Genomic DNA, 19,652 nt, shown 5'->3' on the forward strand with positions numbered 1-19,652 from the left:
ATTATTTAAGGAGGTTTTAAAGAGAAAATGTAGAATGGCATAACTGCATGTACAAAAACTATGTCTTCAGCCAGCATAGCAGAATTTACTGTATTTCACAGAGTTGGAATGGCTAGTAAGAACACAAGTACATCCTGGAATGTTTACATTTACAGTAACTGGGAAAAGCAAAAAATTTTAGCTTCAGAGCAATGTTTTTTTTATCTACAGAAAGGTATATTTCTCTGAGGTGTATGGCCAGCTACGTTCAACTGCAAATGTGCTACCTTGTTTCACCATTCCATGGTGGAAATGAAAGGCTAAAGGGGCAGCCAGGGTGCACTGAGCATTTTTATCACAGGACAGTCCTTTTGGGATAGTATATCAAAGTGGATAAAAAAATTGCAGTAAAAACTCATATGTTTAAAATTACTTTTTACTGTTAATTTATTTACTCATTTCTTCTATGAATCCCATGTTGGTTTGCTTTTTTTATGCAACTTGGTACATACTAATTACCTTCAGTATCTTCTTTGATCTGAACAAGATTTATGTAATATATATGGCTAAGAACAAGTAGGATATTTAGCAGTATGCATGTTTTTAAGGTTGTGGCTACTTGCTTTTCTAGCCGAACTCCCAAGAACTTGAAAATGCCAAAATCATACTGGGCTGAATTGAAACTGGACCCAAGACTGACTGAAGAGTTGTAGAATATGGATATTTTCTTAATGTGGAGTCAATGGAGCTGTCAGTTTACATTAGCTTAGTATCTGTCCCCCCCAAGGGTTATTCCTTTTTTTCTTAAAATACCCTGAAAGTTTTTATCTTGCCATTTCAGCAGAAACTGCAAACTTAAAAAAGTATATGATTACATAGGACGATTCTGTGTTAAGAAATTTCAGTTTGTCCTTTAAAAACTCACAGTCTTAAGTCTGCTTTGTATTTTCTCTTGGTCCAGCAAAACAATTACAAATGTCAAGTGCTATTTAATTATGCACTTACAGAAAAGCATGTACTTAAATGTTTTCTTGGATCAGGACCTAGAGACCATATTTGTTTGGAACTGTATGAACATCAGTGCAATTTGAGGGTATTCAACACTATAAAGGATAAGAATCACTTTTCCTTTATTACAGTGTATTTTAGAATGCATATAATTTTAAAGAGTACATTTTTCAGGAGTGCTACTTGTGATTAACTGTGTCCTGAAGCCATGCATAAACGTATTCATAAACCAAAAGCATCACTGCGCCACCTGGAAGAAAAGATATTATTTTATTACATAGAAAATCCAGTGTTTTCAAGATTTTAAAGAGCATTCCTAGTGTAACAAAAACAAGACTATGGCAAAGCCTTTTTTACAGAATGGGTAAGTCTACTATTTCCTGAGTTCACTAAAATTTCACAAATTCATAAACCATACCAGTTTTACTTAATATTAGATCATAAAGTTGATGTCAATAGCTCATATAGTAAATCAAATTCACCCTCAGTGTGATTTTTCCTAATACTTTTTCAAGATTAATGTTTTTCTTTGTTCTTCTAAAAATGAAACTTTTAGTCTGAATATACGTGTATTGGGTGGCTGTTTAACAAGATTTGGCCATGAAGGAGCAACTTGACTGGTGGAATGGCAAAAATTAATCTTCAGGATGATAAAAACACTTCCAGGTAAGAGTCAAGATAAGTTTTTACCATGTCTAAAGCAGAAAATCAAGGTGGGGAAGTAAGTATAATCTTTCCTGGCTACAAATCCACAGCTAAAGTTTTGATCTAATGTAATAGCATTATTTGCTATAATTTGTTACAGTATAAAATCCCAGCTTGAAAGCCATAAAATATCTTTACTGTTAATGAAGCCAGACCATAACTGTGCTGTATTACTCTGTGAGATAAAAAAAGGGGAACATTTCAGAAGGAATATATATAACTAAACACATAGAGAAGCTTCTAGTTGGAGAACATGGATATAGAGAACCAGGCTGCATGAGTGAAAATATATTATTTGTGAATGCCAGCACTGTGGCATAAATATCTTCTTGCCTTTGCCTTTGCCTGTTGGTGCAGTTGGTGGCTTGGAGTGGCACCTCTAACAAACGAGGCTTCTCCTGAACTGGGCTCACCTTTCTAGGGACGGGCTAAGACAACCAGGCACACAGAATTACTACATAAGTTTCTCCATATAATTTATCCTAAGGAACCATTATCAGACTTGAAATTCTCTATGCAAAGGAACTCACAGAAAGCTAGACAGAGCAGATGTTTGCAAAAGGCTTTGACCAACAAACAAATCATAGACACAATGTCTAAGATGTAATTTGAACTCAAATCAAGGCTGATTCCAAATCTCATACTGTGTGACCTGTTTGTGTATCTCTTTTCCTGTAAACACTCATATGTTGGAAGAAGAAATTACCTTCCCAGTCACAATAAAGACTGTATTATTGTTTCATCAGAAAGTTAAACCTATATGTTAGTTAGCCAATAGAACTACAAAAGTATTTAGAATGAAGTTCACATGTAACTGACTTGCTGGGTGTGGGCCAGAGTGCATAGTCATTTGTAAGATGGAAAATTTTATTCCAAAATCTGCTGTGCTAAGAGGTACTGGGAAAGCTAAACACTGCCTTCTTTTTGTCTTGTATGTAATCTAGTACCTTTGGAGTGTGAGGGAAAAGGCTTTTAGCTACAGAGCTCCTTGTTTCCCCTCCCCACCTTCTTCCTCACCCTGCACAATAACCAGGCACGGTCTAGTACTTAGCCAGATGGAATGGATGTGCAAACATTTACAGACAAACCTAATGCCTCCTTTATACTGCAAAACAGACTCTGTACCTACTTGCTTTACCTATGTGTGTTCTTGCATATTAAACAACCAGCTTGAACAACTGGAAATACAATTTCATGGGAATGGGATACTGTTCAAACTGGGGCTTCTGCTCTTTTTTGACGCAGACCGCCTTTGTGGGCTGACAAAGTCTGAGGGCCCAGTGCTTTGCTTTCATGATTAATCAAAACCAGTCAGGAAAAAAAAAACCCTCTAAAAACTAAAGAAGATACAGCTTTCAACCACTGTGCTCCCACATTTGGAGTAACAATTAGTAAGAAAGGATCAAACAACAATCCCAGTTTTAAGATATCCTTGTCCTCTTAGTTTTCCAGGACCATACAAGTCTCTTCCCAGATCTGCTATCCGCTTTTTAGTGTCTGTCCCTATAGAGCATAGGAGAAGAAACTAACTGGAATTTGATATGCTTGAGCATTGCCTTGACTAGTTGAGTGCATTTTATGGAGAGACTCTAACCTGCATTTCAGGCTGACTTCACATAGGTATAGAATAGTGCTAAGGAACTCCAAAGGTCACATTAGAAGGAATAGGAACTTAGAGACATTTCCAAAAGTTTTACACTTCTGTCATTTGCATGTACTTTGGTTTGTTTATAAACAAAAGAGTTGCACAAACCAGCACTTACTTGGATCTGCAATTCTCTGGCGTATATGTGTAAATTATTTTTTTAGACACATATTTAGCCAAATCCATCTGTGGTACTACTAGGTGATGCTATTTTAAAAATAAACCATTCAAAGTGAAAGATATTTTGATTAATTTATTTGATATTTACTACATTTTCTCAAGAAACTGAAAAAATGGGAGAAGAAAGCAAGAAAAAAGCAAAATAGAAATAACAGAAGGAAAATTACCTGGACCGAGCCTCATGATCTTGGGAAGCAAGCCTTTGTACAGAGCCAGAAATCTGTAGCAGAAGAATAACAAACAAAACATTTCAAACAATATTCTTGCTCTAAAAGAAGAACGGAATTGTAGCATATGTTTGTTAAAATGCTGGCAGAGCACTTAGAGGCAATTATTTGAAATTACACATGTTCAATAGCAGGCTGTATCTGGATTTTAACATTTTACAGAGGCAGATCAGATGAAGAGAAAAAGTTAATCAATGTTCAGTCACAAAAGCAACGTTGTGAGCCTATCCAATCAGAAATATGACTTTAATCAGTGAGATGGGTTTACTTTCAAGACAAGTCTGTTAACAACAGCTTCATATAGGGACAAAATGACTGATATAACTGAATATCAAAGCTACAGCTCAGTCACCACTTGAGAAATATTTTTAAAAGTTGGATAACATTATTACCACAAAGATCTGTCCTCAGTTTAATTATTTCAGCAATAATTTTAGAGGTACCGAGGCCTGCATAATTAAAATTAGATTAAATTGAGAAATAGTCCTTTTTACGTTCATATTTTCCTTTTACAAAATGAAAAGTTGAAAAATTTACACGAGATATATGAAGCATTTACTCAGCAAACATAAATTTTGACAATGTGATAATAAGTTTGTAAGTCTTTTGGAGAAGTTCATATGTACTAGGAAGATATGTCCTTGTAATTCTAAAATAAATTTTCAAAATGCTACATTGGGCTCTTTTGATATGTGAGTTCAGGGTGGCTTAATGGTCCTCATCAAATCTGAAATACAACAACATGGTTTTATGGACCCATATGAACTAAAACAGAGATCTGAACATTTTTTAAAATAAGAATGTTTTACCCTTCCTCTTTATAGACTGTTGCCATAGTTTTAAAACAGGTTCTGTACTTGATCTCTCCAGGAACTGGCTGTGGTCCTTGAATCCTACTTTTTGCAACATCAAAAGGAATGTTAATAATTGAGGCTATTGTTCCTGAGACTAGCCCAATTCCAAATTTCCTCAAAAACTCCAAATTTGGATCCTACAAAAAAAAAAAAAAAAAAAAAAAGGAAACAAAGAATAAAAAGGGAAACGGAAAGACCTGTGCAGGTTAAGCACTATAAAGTAATAAGCATTTAATCAGAAAACTCACACAACACACTCGTGTTATTTTAGCGGAACACATTAGGATTTCCTACGCTGGAACTTGTTTTCTTGACAATCCTATTGGCTATGTTTTTACACATGGTCTAAATTGCTGAAGTACACATTTCCTCACACAGGATTTATAAACACAGTTCATAAAGAAAGACTGGTATGGCATATGGGGATGATTTGTATAATTGGGCTTCACAATGTACTTAGTATTACTGTATCAAAACAGGAGAAATCCAAGCACACTATTAGCTAATTGGCCAGAATATTTTACAAATGACAGCAACTTCCACCATGAAGCCTACTAAAACACTCATTTGTGTGTTGGACCCCCAAATGCTAAATTAAATAAAGACTAATCTCAGTCTGCTGCCATTCCCCTCCAGGTTTTTTACATTTATTTTCACATGTAGCTGATCCACTGTACTGAGAAGTGCTAGCTTCCTGTTATTAACAATCCAACTCGGCACAACGGCAAGAGAGCCTCCACGTTCTGTGCATTATAAACGGTGGTAATTCACTCAGCTAATTGGCTGAAGAATTTACAACAGATTGTTTCTGAACCCTACTATATGCACACTGTTAAAGTTAGAAGTAGATTAGAAATGCATCTAAAAACTTCTTTGCTCACTCACAGTTCACAGTTCAACTGGGTTTTATTTGATCTTTTAGAAAGACCTCCTACTTTGGCATTTCAATGACATCAAAGAACCCAGGGTTTATCTGGGAGTCAAAGTCCCTTGAAGCAGGTTTAATCCTATTTCTCTAAGTAGTGGAAGTCACAGGCAAGTGTGTTTCAGAACATTTCCTATTCATATAATTTAGTTTTGCTATAGGTTTTTAACAGGACACTTTTTTGCTACATCAGATTCTTTATATGCAGCTTACTTTTGTCATGAAGGTGCTTTAGTTATAGAAAATCATAATTAAAATAACAAATGATCTTGTCATGTTATAACATCAGCATAATGTTAAAATAAGACAGTTTTTTGTTTCCTAAACATGTATGTTCTTAAATGAAAAAGAAACTAAGAAAGAAGTTTTCTTTTCCAGATTAGCAACAAGAAAAATAAATTAAAACGTCTATAATATATATTGGATGAAGCCCATACAGGTGTTAAGAAAGAAATGTCAAAATCAACAGAGCTCTTTATTACTTGCAGAAAAACTCATGCCTTGATTTCACAAAACATGAAACATACTGATAATAACTTAAAAAAATAGAATCACTTGTCATCCAAGAATTGTAGCTCTTTTTTAAGCAAAGATCTTAGCAAAAAAAAAAAAAAAATCCATTGATTCTGTACATACGGTGATTTAAATGCAAATGGAATAAAGCCAATGTTTCTAGTATCTAGAGAAGAAAAGAAGACCCCTTTTGCCCATTCACAAAACTAGACTTTAACCAAATGTACAGTTGTCAACGCCAGCTTTTCTATAACTTGATTTTTTATCATAAACCTCATGGGAAAGATTTTTCTATGAAAGCCATTGATGTAATACCTGGATAATTTCATTAGTATAAAGATTCAATATAAATTTAGGTGTCAAAAATTAAAAGTAATTTTTTTCTAAAAGCTGAACTTAGCGGCTCTGAGGTTATTCCACTACTCCTTCTGATTCCGTCTTCTTCTAAATCACCTTGGCATACTAGTTCTTCCAGTCCATTGCACCACTTCCACTTTCCACTCTCTCTTCCTACATAAAACTTCTACGTTGGCATGGATCTGAAAGCTACTAAAATAAAACTATTATCTGCTATTTTACTTACTCACCAAGCTGAACAGACCATTTGGGTTTCCCATCTCTTCTTTGCCTGTGGATGTTCAGAGCCCCTTTCAAGACAATGCGCTGCTCAGTGCCCTGGTCTGATGCAGCAGCCCTTGTAACAGGAGGCACATCTGCAGTGGCTGGGGCTGGCAGTGCCCAACTTGAAATGAGTCCTGCAGTTGGCCACATTTCAAAGAGGGCTTTTAACTGGTGTGAGGAAATTTCATACTGCTGAGAAATGTGGCAGCCACTTGGAAGTGGTAGTGAGCAAAGGTTTTAATGAAGCTAATGTTGAAAAGCAAATCTAATTATGATAAAAATTGCAAAGTGAAGGCTGCTGGACACCTATCAGATGCATTATAAAAGTAGATGCCATTTGAAAAATAATTTCATTGATGGGGTAGAGGCATAGGTGCTAATTCTCTATGGTTGGTACATTAATGGCCACTGAAAGAAATCTGGCTTATTCCATTTTCAGTAAACAAAGCACAAGGTTGGCTGTAAATGATCTGTTTAGCAGAATAGACTGAAGGTATGAAAAATTATTCATTATGGATATTTACAACCCACACATGTCATTGATACCATTTGACCACTCAACCTACAAGATTTATTGTTTTTGGCAAAATAGGCAGCAAACATCCCTAACTAGGATGCAAATGTAATGCATGATTTAGCTGACAGCTAAAAGGCTCATTCAAAGATTTTAATACATTTTCCACTTATGTTACAGATGATGGACAGCAAATACATAGTCAATAGTCAAAATTATTTCCCAACTGTAGTATTCTAATTTTTGTAATTTATAATTTTTATATATTATAATTTTTATGTAATTGTCAATATGACAAGACTGGCTTTAAGACTTTGTTTTCTGGCAAAATATACAAAGTTAACAAACTAGATTTTGTAATGAAATCAAGTATGTGAGAAATCTAGACAAATTAAGAACTCTAATATTTTTCAGACTAACTACAAACCAACTTCTACCAAATTCCTTCTACAGGTTTGATAACTCTGAGACTCTAGTACCTGCCCACTGACAGAAGAGATTTGTTACAAGTCATAAATTATTATCAAATATTTCCATTTAGCAGTCACTGAAGTGAAATTCAATGCACATAAATACCTGAGACATAATGTTGGCTAGCACCCGCCAGATGAGGCCTGATCTATGTCTTAAATTCAGAGTGAGTTTTGCATTGATGTTAATGGGAGTTTGATCAGAATTATTGGCTATATCTCTCTGTACAGTCTGTCTATGGCACTGATGCTGGCTGGCCTAGAGAGTCCTGTTAGCTTTATTAGCACTACAGAATGCTATCACCATTCAAAGCAGACTGCCTGCATGAAGCCAGCCCATTAGCAAGGCTTCCTTGCCTTCGCTGGTTCCTAAGTCACACCCAGGAACTGTGCTGGCTGGCCAGGGCCAAAGCTGCGCCAGGGAATGTTTAACAGCACAGGTGGCTGAGTTTCAGCGTTGCCGCTCCATTTACTAGCACAGATGTAGCCACTGTGCAAGCCACCATGTAAGGCACTGTGCACTGGTTAGGCACCAGGCAAACCTCTCCAATTATTTGCAGTTAATCCCACACTGATTAAATTGCTTTTTGATTTTGCTAATATTTGAGGACAGCTGGGCCACCGGCTGACATTGAAGTGTTTTCCCTTTTGTTTTCTACATATATTTAAACCCATGTTGTAGATGTTAAATTTTTTCTGCATTATACAAAATCTGTATAAAGTTCTAATTTCCTTTAGATCATAAAGCTCTGAATCTTTCTAATAATGTAATACTTGTTTCCTATTTTTTGAAATCTGAAAGGCTAGGAAAGCATACTTATGCCAAATACTATTACTATTCAATTCCTATGCAAGAACATTTCCCATGATTCCCATAGAAGCTACACACTAGTCTCTGTCCTTACCTGCATATTTTCCTGAATTTTCCTGAATTTTCTGTATAGTGATTATAATTTGTTAATCTTTTGATCAACACAAAAGTGTTTGCTCCCATCTTAGTAACAAGCTGTGCCTGTGCCTTGAATTCTTAGAATGTGTGACTAAAGTACACTGTAAAATATGCTTAGATACACTGTAAGAAACTTGTAGAAACTTGTGGGTCAGCTGCTCTTGAACAATTCAATTTACTGTAATAATCTGCAAATAAGAAGTGGAGGTTTTCTCCATTTACACAACGCTGCCAACAAAAATACCAGGCTACTCAGAAGTGCAGAAAAAAAAAGAGGTGTTACTTCATATGGGAATAGAAACCGATCCCTTTTGATGTGAATGGCACCTTCTTACATGTATATCACTACATATTACACCTGTGACTGTTTTAACTGTCATCATGTAAAGATCACATTAGTGAAAACAGACTTCAATAAGTAGCATACTGGAATCATTAATAAACCATTAGTTTTTTCTCACACAGTCATTTAGAAAGTTGCTGATATAACCACGTTTTCATTCGTAAAATTTCCTTTTGTTGTAGAGGGAATGTTTGCTTCCTTTGTTATTTAAAGTAATATAGGACTATCAAAATTCTTTAAGTGAAATTACAGCTATAATGATTTTTTTCTTTAATTATAAATTACATAAAGTCCCTGTGTGTGACTCTTTACATCCTGTTTTGGACTGTCTCTCTCCCATAAGGATGAAACTTCCCTGTCATCCTTCAATACTAGGTTGAACTCTCTTTTGAGTAAATAGGTCCAGTGCCTGTCCAGAATAACCTACATCCTTCAGCTCAGCCACCTCTGCAAGCTTAGCCCCTATGTGAATACTGACAAAAGTTCTAGAAACTGATTTTTCTCTTCTAAGCCAGTTTGCCACAAAAAAATTGCTTACATACCCAACATAAGCACAACATGTCTGTATCTCATTTGCTGCCTTTTTGCACTGCTACCCTATAAAAGGACATTCATAAAAACAATAATTCAAATATGACTACACTCAACTTTGCTTAAAAAGTGAAACGATCGAGTCCTTAATTTGCTTCCATTAAAATGCTATGGATTTCTGCAAGACAGAGCTAGGTTAGTCACTGTTTATCACTAAATACCACAGCTTTGCACATAAAAATAGGGTGTGAATAAAAATGTCAAACTTCTTATCTGATTGTCTATTGCATTGTATGAAGAACTTACGTTATTGACTGGAAGAATGTTTTTCACATTGAAGTAGAATCCAAAGTAAACCATGTTAAAAACTCCGTGACGGCCCAGTGTTGCAGTAAGGCCTTTGTTGAGTCCTTGGAAGCCCAGACCACCGCTTTTAATGATCTGCTGAGCTTGAACAAAGCTAGATGGTTGCTACACAAGTTAAGCAAAAGAAGGAAGAGATCATCTTTGCAAAAAGAAAACAATAAACATAGCATCATTTCCATGCTGTTGACAAACACAGTGTTCCCAATTCTTGTAATTTTATAATAAGGATCATCATATTTGTTATTTTCTCTTTCCTGTGACCAATAAAAACCACAACTTTAATTAAAAAAAGATTCCTCATTTTTCTGATTGCAGAATAAGATGAAAGCAGGACTTGAATACTGTAAAAGAATAGTACTGTAACAGATTCTCATTTCATAAAAGGCAAAAAGGAAGAAACTCCCTCATATCAGACAGAATCTGCCTGACTACATGCACCTTTGATCTTTTTTTGAATATACAATGATATTCAGGATTGCCTATTCCCCTTCTGAATATTTTACATTTTTTAGTAGCCTTATAGAAATATTACTTTCAAAAAGTGGCTGAATACAGTTTGGCTTTCTCCAAAGCATAAAGCCAAAAAAAGCCATAAAGCCATAAAGCTCTGGGTAATCAAATCTATAATTAGAAAGGCAAAACATGACTTCCACTAGGAGGTTCAAACATGAAAATATAGATGAATTTTGACTACACCAGTATGAATACCACTAATTTCAATACACTTATTTGTTTAATAGCTTTCCATTTCAAAATATCACTGTGGTAGATCAACAGCATCAGACAAATGATGCTACTATATCTGACCCAGCATATGACTGCTTTTTTAGGTGACCAATGAGCTTAATCTTTAATACAAAGTTTCATTCTGTTTTTTCATATTTCACAACTAATATTACCCTGTTAATGCTCACCATATATTTTACTAGAGTTTACTTTTCTATCTACTCCCAAGAGTTCAAGTCAGAATCTATTCTAAAATGGAGATACTAAACATGGATACTAGCAATAACATCCTTTTTTGTGCTCCAAAATGGACATTAGGTCTTTAAGAAATAATACAGCAACCTTCAATATTAAGGTATCCCTTAGTATCCCTTGTCTTGAGTGTGGATTTACTCATGCCTCAGAGGGGAAGCCTATCATTTGCTGAACATCTGAGGTGGGATTAATAAATCCAAATATAGACACATGCAATGTCTACACCTGACTTCCCTTTTCAGTCCTTTAGTAACAAAGAGGATTCTTTGCAACACTTCCCTTTTACCAAAGGAGGTGTCATCATGTCAACTGATCAAGCCATAGAAGGTCTGCGGTTCATCATTGATGATGGAAGGACCTTAGACAGAGGAATTTATTGTACAAACATCTGGAGTTAATGCACTTCACACAGCTGTTGACTCTTACTTAATATAGACCTGTTCAGTGGAATCTGGAGTCAGATTCTTCTCATCATACGGCAGAAAATTGTATTTGTTTAATTAATCATAACTCTTATGTCAGGTGAGAAGATTTTCATCATCACACCAACTTCTATAGCCAGTGAGTTATCCAGTGCCACAGGGAAAGGGAAAAAAAAAAAGGAAAACGAAACAACATAGTGTTGGACTTCTTGCAGTCTACTTTAACAAAAAAGCCACCATTATTTTTACCCACAGCAATCCACATTACAAAAGGGCTGATACGTGATTTATAGTGGCCTTCCTCTTTAAATCTATCAACCCTGGAAAGATGATCTGCTACCACAGAACAATTCAGCTGTCACCGCAGGGTGTGAATATTTGCTTTGGGGGTGTGCTGGAGTCTGGGTGTGAGTGTATGTGCTCATGCTCTTCCTTGTTCCTTTTAAACAAGATATATTTATTATTTCTATACAATAGTCAAAGAACTATGTGAACTGCTTTAGGTTTCATCATGTAGTATGAAAGCTCCACAATGGGATAGGTACACACTTTACTTAAACCTTTTAGAAAAACAGTGTATGGTAATGCCTTATGCTGTATAATATAACCTCTGGACATGCTTCTTCCAATGGGCTTGAGTTTACATGCTTTATTGTGGAATGTTCTTTAACATTTTCTTAAAGAGAACTTGATGTCAAGGTATTAAGTCACTGGAGTTTTTTCTAATTTACAGCAAATTTTGAAGCTTTAACACTTTAGAAAGATATATTAAAAATTAACATCTGTGATATAACAATCTTTGTGATTAAAGAACTTATTTTATCTTGGATTTTTCTCCCTAGAGCAAGTAGGTAATATTTTCAATGCAAACTAGGTTTCTAGTAGAGTCCAAATACCATTCTGTCACCATTTTATTTGTTTAATAATATACTATTATTTGAATTTTGTGAAATTTTGCATTTAAATTAAATTACGGAATATTCACCTGAACAAAAACAACTCAGAATGATTTTGGACAGCTACAGTTTGATTATTGTATTATTCTGAAGGTCAAGTAATGGATTCTGTAACTAAAGGAAATAATTAGCTAAAATTTACAAACTAAACCACCCTAGACTTTGTTATAAATTTTGCAGTAGAGAAAAAATTAAAACATATGAAGGGAAAGGATACATTGGTCATTTGCAACTTTACAAGGAATAGTTTGTTCAAAATATAATGGTGGTTTATTTATACTTAAAAGCAGAGGGTTTTTAAAGCTAGGATAATTACATCTTCACAACTGTGAAGGAGAAAGATCCAGAATATCTGCTTAGTTCACTTAGTTCACTACTGCTGGAGCAGTTCATAATTTTTATCACATCATCTTCTTGAGAGACAGATCCTCTGACACAATGCTTTTTCCTACTTTCAGTCTCTCTCCTTCCAGGATCCTAAACATTTTACTCCTGCTCTGCAGTATTTGTCTGTTTAGTGGCTTTGCTGCCCAAGTTTAAAAATTGTCTAGACTGGGGACTTGCAGCAAATAAACATATCTTTCATATGCATTAAGAATCAAACAGGAGTTTACCAAACATTTTAAAATTTATTCTGGAAGAAAATGCTTTTCTGGGTGACTTATGGAGTAGGAACCAATTAATTTATGATATTTAGAAATCAGTAGCTGTATTTTTCCAGAGTGTACCTGAGGAACTTGGCCCAACAGATTATGTAAATGGTCAGGCCATAAATCTCTTTACTGTGCACCCCCCAAAACTGTTCAATTTATGCAGAGGAGCGCTACAAGGCATGCAAGTACTAACTCAGTCAAAACATTATAGTAGAATATGCAAAAATCATGTCCCACCAGGGATTCAGCCAAGCTTTTCATGTGAATGCTTATATGACTTGGTACTTCTACCATGGTACAGCTCATTTCTCAAAAGATTTCTCAAAAGATGGTATGACAATTTTTATTTTTATTAAATGAGAAAAGGAAAAAGGAACTTCATTACTGCCTCCCTTCCTTTTATCCTGGAACATGTTCTGCATTAAAATTAATAGAAGCTTGTGCATTCCTGAGAACACTTGATTTTCATGAATCACTGTTTTCCAGTTTAATATTTTTGCCCTTTCAGCAGTACCCAGAGTCATGGACAATGTTTTGTACAATGACTTCTTTGGACAAAACAATATTTGAGTAACAAAACTCTGAAATGTAGCAAGAATTTAAATTATCAATGTACTTGTTATATAACAATTTTCCAGTTTGTGCTAATAAAAGTGAAGTCTTGTAAGTAATTTCATCCAAGAAACATTGCATAAAATACAGCAGCTGGACTCTATCTAGGGCACAGGGCCATGGTGTTTTATGCTAACCTTCAGTGCTCACTTGAAATCTGGAGCCTGCTGGGGTAAATGTGCTGTGTCCAAGGGGCTGAAATTTGTACTCCTGGATTACAGTTCCTCACAGTGCTGGGTTGCTGGCCGCTTGGGAGAGATGAGGGTGCATTTCAGGCACAGAATATTTACAGGGGAGATGCTGATGCTTCTGACAGTACTGCATGCATCTCTGCATACCTGAAGACATTGTCTATTGGGTCTCTTCCATTTCTGTTGAGCTTGTGGGGAAATAATTTGCATCCACCAATATATTATAGACATTCTGCTCTAAATATGAACCCCAAAGTGCATTTTGCTCAAAAAAATGGAAAAAGGAGAAGGAAGCAGTTTTCCTACCTCTGTGAAGGCGTTCTGATTGGTCTGTAAGGTAACCTTCACTACTTCAAATGGGTTAACCACAACTGCCTCTGTCAACCCAGATCCCAAGCCAGCAACTGCAAATGCCTAGGAAAGTTTAAATGAAAATTGAGTATTAAGGAGTAATACTTCCTCTACATCAGATTATGAAACCAAGGGACACAATCCAAACTGTAAAACTACAGTAATGCAGCAGTATTCTATTGCTAAACAACTTGAGTCCTTGATAGATGCTGACAGTTCATGAAGACAATATGACAATAGCCATAAACCATATTCCAAAACAATCAAACCAAAATACCATAGCATTCCATGTCCATGTATTCTCTTTTCAGCTGGAAGGGAAAATATGGTACCAAATGATTATGCAAACATGGAAAAAGTGGCGAAAGAATGTACTCATGTTATCATTGGGTGAACTCTGAATAATAACACAAATATAAGTGCAGTTATGCAGCACTAGAAAAAATAAAATCTCTGAACTGAGCATTAAGCACATAACACTAACATATTACCTTAAAATACATGTAAACAACTAAAATAGTTCAGTACTTAAGCAAATTGCACAAGTAGAAGTTCACCTAGTAGTTAAAAATCCTAGAAATGTTTATACGGGCATGAGTGGCACATAGGGAAATGTTCATTGCAAGGATGAATTAATTCCATTTATTCAGAAGCTGGTGGCATTTCAGTTATAGATATGGAGATATTCACTGCTTTGCTTTCCATCATGGCACAGCATTTTAAGATACCTTAATTTTTTAAAAGATAAAATAGTATTAAAATATTTAGGTTAATTGAGAAAGTTCAGAGGGGTTAAATTTAATGACCACTTCACACATTTACTGCCTTCACTTAACATCCCCAAACTCTCTAGGTGCTGAAAAAAGTCCCAGGACCAAAATACATTATAATGAATCCATTTGCTAAAATTCAAAGAAACCAATAGTAAGGGAAAAAACAAAAGTGAGAAAAAACTTACTTAACGCAGAGGGATTTGAGCAAGGACTCCTGAGAGCTCAAGAAAGAGAGGAAGGAAAAGTTAGAAGGGTAGTGACAAAAACCAGTCTTACTGCCTTTGGAGTGTGTTACTGAAAAATTGATTTTTCCAGTAAGATGGGAACATTTCATCATCAACAACAAGACTGAAGCCAGTAGGAAGATGGTGCTGTATGTATGCATCTGTCTTTTAATAATAAATTGATATGAGGTCTGTTGAAGTACCTAGAAACATTCTGCCTGGCTTAGATCAGGATCCCCCTCAGTCTTTTTCCCCCTCACTACCTTAGGACCAAAAATGCTTCTATAGTAACAGTAGTGCACCAAAAATGTGTGGGATTTCTGATTGTTCTAAGCTTTGCTGTATCTGATCTGTGAATCACAGCAGCTTCTGGGCAGCTTGCAAACATGCAATAGTATGTTTACAAGTTTTCAGCCTATTTTTCTTCCTCCCAAAAAAGTGCTGGGGTACCATAGAACCTTCAACTCTGTTCTTTCTATTTGCTAGAGAACAAGTATCAGTCTTCCTATATATACCTAAGAATGAGCACTGCTGAAAAATACCAGATAAAACAGGAGAGACTGCAAACAGCTATAGGGCCAGTGGAATACTTAAGAGGAAGAGGAAACTTGCTTTAACCTAGTTAATAGAATTCTATGACCATTCACTCGCTGCAATTAAAGGGAGATGTAACTGGAAGCAATACCCTTTAAAAAGAGACTTGAAATTACCAAAACCTTTATAGGACAGCCTTAAAAAGATCAATTGTTTCCTAAAGTTGTGATTTCATCATAATGAAAAATAGATATTTACTATGATTTACATTCTTACACCACAGGAAGCAGTAGCTCTTATAAAAAGTATTTTACTCCTAATGCACAATAGCAGAATTAAGATCTAAACATGAGAATGCAGATTACACATGCAAGCTATATCTTTGCATTAAAACATTTCTGTGTATCTGTATGCCCTGCATTTTGTTTTTAAACCAGTTATTTCTCAAGATTAATTCCTAACTCCACTAATGGACAAGAGAGTTTTGCCATTTACTTCAAAGGAAGTAGCAATTTCTTACCAATAACTTCTGTTTCTTTCATAACATTTTTAAAATAAGACTGAGATCTGTATGTATTTTTTGCTACAGTTGTATGGTGCCTTGGAGAATAGCACTGTGAGGTTGAAGTGTTAAACTAGACATGATGACATGAATAAATAAATATTGATAATGTTTCACTTTTTTCATAATTTTGTAAGAATGAAGAATGACAAGCTGTATACTGACTTTTCCATGGTAGCTGTTGTTATCCATGTTCATGAATGTTATGATGTTGTAGGGAATTATTTTGAGGACATTTGATAAAAACATAACTTAAATAATTTTTGATATATTCTTATCAATATTTTCTTATCAAAGGACAAGTCTGTTTTGAAAAACTCTGGATTGAGCTGGACCCTTTAATTTTGGGCTTCTTCTATGGGAGGAAGTAGATGAGACAGACTGTTCAGCAGACACATAATACATCACAACATAAAGTTCTGTATCCATACATACCAGTCCTGGTGGCAATGACGCATATCCCAGTAGCTTCTTGTATTGTTCAAAGGTAAAAAACTGTGAATAGAAGTTAGATTGAAATTGAACTGAAAGAAATTATTAGTTACTTTTACAAATTAGTAAAAAGCAGACTACAATGGAGTTTCACTACCTCATATCCTGAGCAGCTACACACAGTTCTGCAAAATAAATGTAGCCACTTTTATTTCACACTCTTTGTAGCACAGAGTTAGATGTGCAAGAGTAGACAATCAGGCTTTGGAACTGATTTAATTAGTGTGTTATGCATAATAGCAGGATAAGTGCAGTTCAAGTAATGCTTTATCTAAGAGTTCACTTACATCATATAGGACCTATTTTAAATACATTTTTATAAACTTTTCCTCTAGCATTAACTTTCATAAACTAGTTTAAATGTAGTAGCGGATATTACAATTTTCCCAAGAAATAATCCCCATGTCCTTAATGTAATGTGATGAAATTGCTTTTGCATTTCTCAAACACTAGTCTGCTTCTCATCAGAAAGATAAAATTGTGGATTTTGAAGATGGAAATTCTGCCATTTTTATAATCTTCTACTGTCAACAGGCACATTTCTTTTCCTGTTCTTTCTTTACAAATGAATATTTCATTCAATTGTCTGCTTTCAGTGATGCTTCAAATTTCTGAGCATCTGCAATCCCTTAGAGGATGTCTTGAAGGCCTGTACTCATGCGTTTGAATCTAAAGAAAAAATTAAAATCAGCTTCACCTGCACCAACATGGTGAAAGGCAACCATTTGCAAATGGCTCTCTTTGCAACTGACCATATCTTGACACTCAAACCCACTAGTTTTAAGAATACCTTCTGTGAATTCTTATAAAAATCAACGCATAATAAATGAATGGATTTGTTCTTGCAAGAAGAAAGTTTAGAATAACTCTGCACTGAAGACAGGAGGAAGCTTCTTGTTGGTATAGACAAAAAAGACTTTCGCTGCCTAGCTCCTTGTAAGTCTAAGATGCATGGGTCAAGATATACTCTAGAGAAAGAGTATGTGTGACATTTTCAAATTATTGGGAAGATGCCCTCTGAAATACAGTACACAATCGAGGCTACTATTTAAAAAACAACTCAGACTACATCATATTCAAAACAGGGTTATCCAGACCATTAAGGAGAACTTAGAGATTATTTTAAGAATGGAGACTGAAGGAGAGTAACTGCTTTCCTTGTTTAGTTTGCAAAAGAGACATTGCAAGAGAATGAAAAACAAGGAAGATATGTAACATAAAGAAGTTAGGTGTAAAAGCAAAATATACTCATAAGTAGAATGTGGCTGGAGATCTGATGAAGCTTTCTTGCAACTAAAAGAGACCTGAAACAGTCTTCCAATAAGAACAATCGGGGAAAAATTCTTTATGTTTGAAGGTAAGAGTTTAATAAGTTTATGAAAGAGATTATAGAGCAAACCCCATAGTGTCTTAAATTCATATTCTGCAAACATGCTACTGAAGCCACTGAACAAGCAATCCAGTTGCTATCACATAAGACAGATCTGAGTCCAGTGAAAATGATCTAGCATGAGGATGGCAGAAATGATGGACTAAAAAGAGTAGGTATCTGAATTCTAGGTAACACCAAAAATATTGGAGGTGTTATTCCACGTAATTTTCACACATGGACCAACGCAAGGGCCCTAACCCCAGCTTGCTATTTGTGAGTCCTGTAATCTGTCTAAGAAATATTCACATCTTTGCATGCAAAATAAAGAGGCTTTTACACAGCATATCAGGTATGACAGGAATGAAGAACAAAAACTTGTCACAGTTCCACCAAGACTGCATCAGTACAGGTTCATATCTCCTAGTACAAGAGCTGTCACATCCCAGTCTAGCAAAAGTAAATAGCCAGGACTTTTAACTTTCCTGTCTGTTTTCCAATGTTGACCTGTAACATTTGATTAGTTCAGAGCAAGCTGGTTCAAATGCAGGTGGGATCCTTGGAAAGTCGGGGAATTCTGTGACCATTGTCTCCACACAGCATCCACTGATGAACGAGACAAACCAAACTGTTTCACCACAAGAGGAAGGCAATGAGCCATGAGGCACATGGAGATATGGGAATCATAAGAAACATAAGGGAATAGAGTTTTTAAGACGAGAAAGATTGTGTGGCCTGTGCTGAATCTCAGCCAAAGAAGACAAGCTCTGTCACTCACGGTTCAGTGCTACAGACCTATTAGAACAAAACAGTTATTCCATAAACCACGTGTACAGGAACATAAGTAATAAGCAGCACATTTTCATTTGAACTTGTTTAGAACCTTGTCCTATGGCAAAGTCAATAAAATTTTTCAATCAAGACCTGCTTCAAATAAAAAGTCACTGGAATTATACCAAAACCATTGGAGAATTGGGTGTTAATGTGTTAATAATGCCTCTGTCTTAAAGCAAGAAGGAATCTGTATACATAAGCAAAATTGGGTTGTTAAATTCTGGAAACTGATGGGCTGATACTCTGGTCACTGGATGGATTTTTTTTTTTATATCCTCAGTTGGGATTACTGTATCATTTTACAGAAAAGGTCCTAGAACTGGGACCCAGATTTTGACTGCCCTCCAAAGAGTGTAAAGATTGAACATTAATCTTGCAAGCATCTTGCAAATATGTTTAAAATTTTTGCATTGGCCTTGACAATAACCAAAAAAGATTGAAGTGTTACTTTAGCTCTATCTTTTTGAAGGTATAATAAAGGTCTAACAAGGTGGGAGGGTGAGCTGCTTCATTGAACTAAATTAATTTCTTATTGTGATAAAATTTGCTTTATTCTCTCTCCAGCATCTTTCTAGACATTGTTACCCTCTTAACCTTTAATGGAATTTCTGGTATTCCTTAATGTTTTCCATAGTGTTACAGATCTGTAAAATAGTTGTAATAAAGGCAGAATTACATTACCCAGCAATTTTTTTGGTCTTTAAAATGTTACCTTAAAAATCAATAGCTTCCTAGAGTCATAAATAAAATAACTACTTAATAGTAACTATGCTTTAAATAATTTTTAAAAGAAAAAAATCAATAGCAATAAAATTTAATAGAAATGTTGCTGGGTGTACTAGAGTGGCTAGTATTCATACAATTTTTC

The 19,652-nt window shown here is 35.3% G+C and overlaps 1 protein-coding gene across 6 annotated transcripts in view; it reads right to left on the bottom strand.

Moving 5' to 3' along the window:
• Positions 1–1,092: 1,092 nt before the first annotated feature.
• SLC25A21 (solute carrier family 25 member 21) overlaps positions 1,093–19,652 on the bottom strand; it is a 233,483-nt gene continuing 214,923 nt past the window's right edge. For 5 of the 6 annotated variants that reach the window (XM_002199821.6, XM_072930235.1, XM_072930236.1 and 2 more), the window contains 6 exons: positions 16,525–16,584; positions 13,952–14,059; positions 9,771–9,935; positions 4,554–4,735; positions 3,685–3,737; positions 1,093–1,237 (listed from right to left, as the gene is read on the bottom strand). In XM_002199821.6, the coding sequence (XP_002199857.2) occupies positions 1,167–1,237; positions 3,685–3,737; positions 4,554–4,735; positions 9,771–9,935; positions 13,952–14,059; positions 16,525–16,584 (639 nt within the window). In that variant the 3' untranslated portion in view covers positions 1,093–1,166. The remainder of the gene's footprint in view (positions 1,238–3,684; positions 3,738–4,553; positions 4,736–9,770; positions 9,936–13,951; positions 14,060–16,524; positions 16,585–19,652) is intronic. The other variant, XM_072930234.1, reaches the window with a different exon arrangement.

The sequence above is a fragment of the Taeniopygia guttata genome, chromosome 5 (assembly GCF_048771995.1).
Source record: "Taeniopygia guttata chromosome 5, bTaeGut7.mat, whole genome shotgun sequence".
NCBI classification, from domain to species: domain Eukaryota; kingdom Metazoa; phylum Chordata; class Aves; order Passeriformes; family Estrildidae; genus Taeniopygia; species Taeniopygia guttata.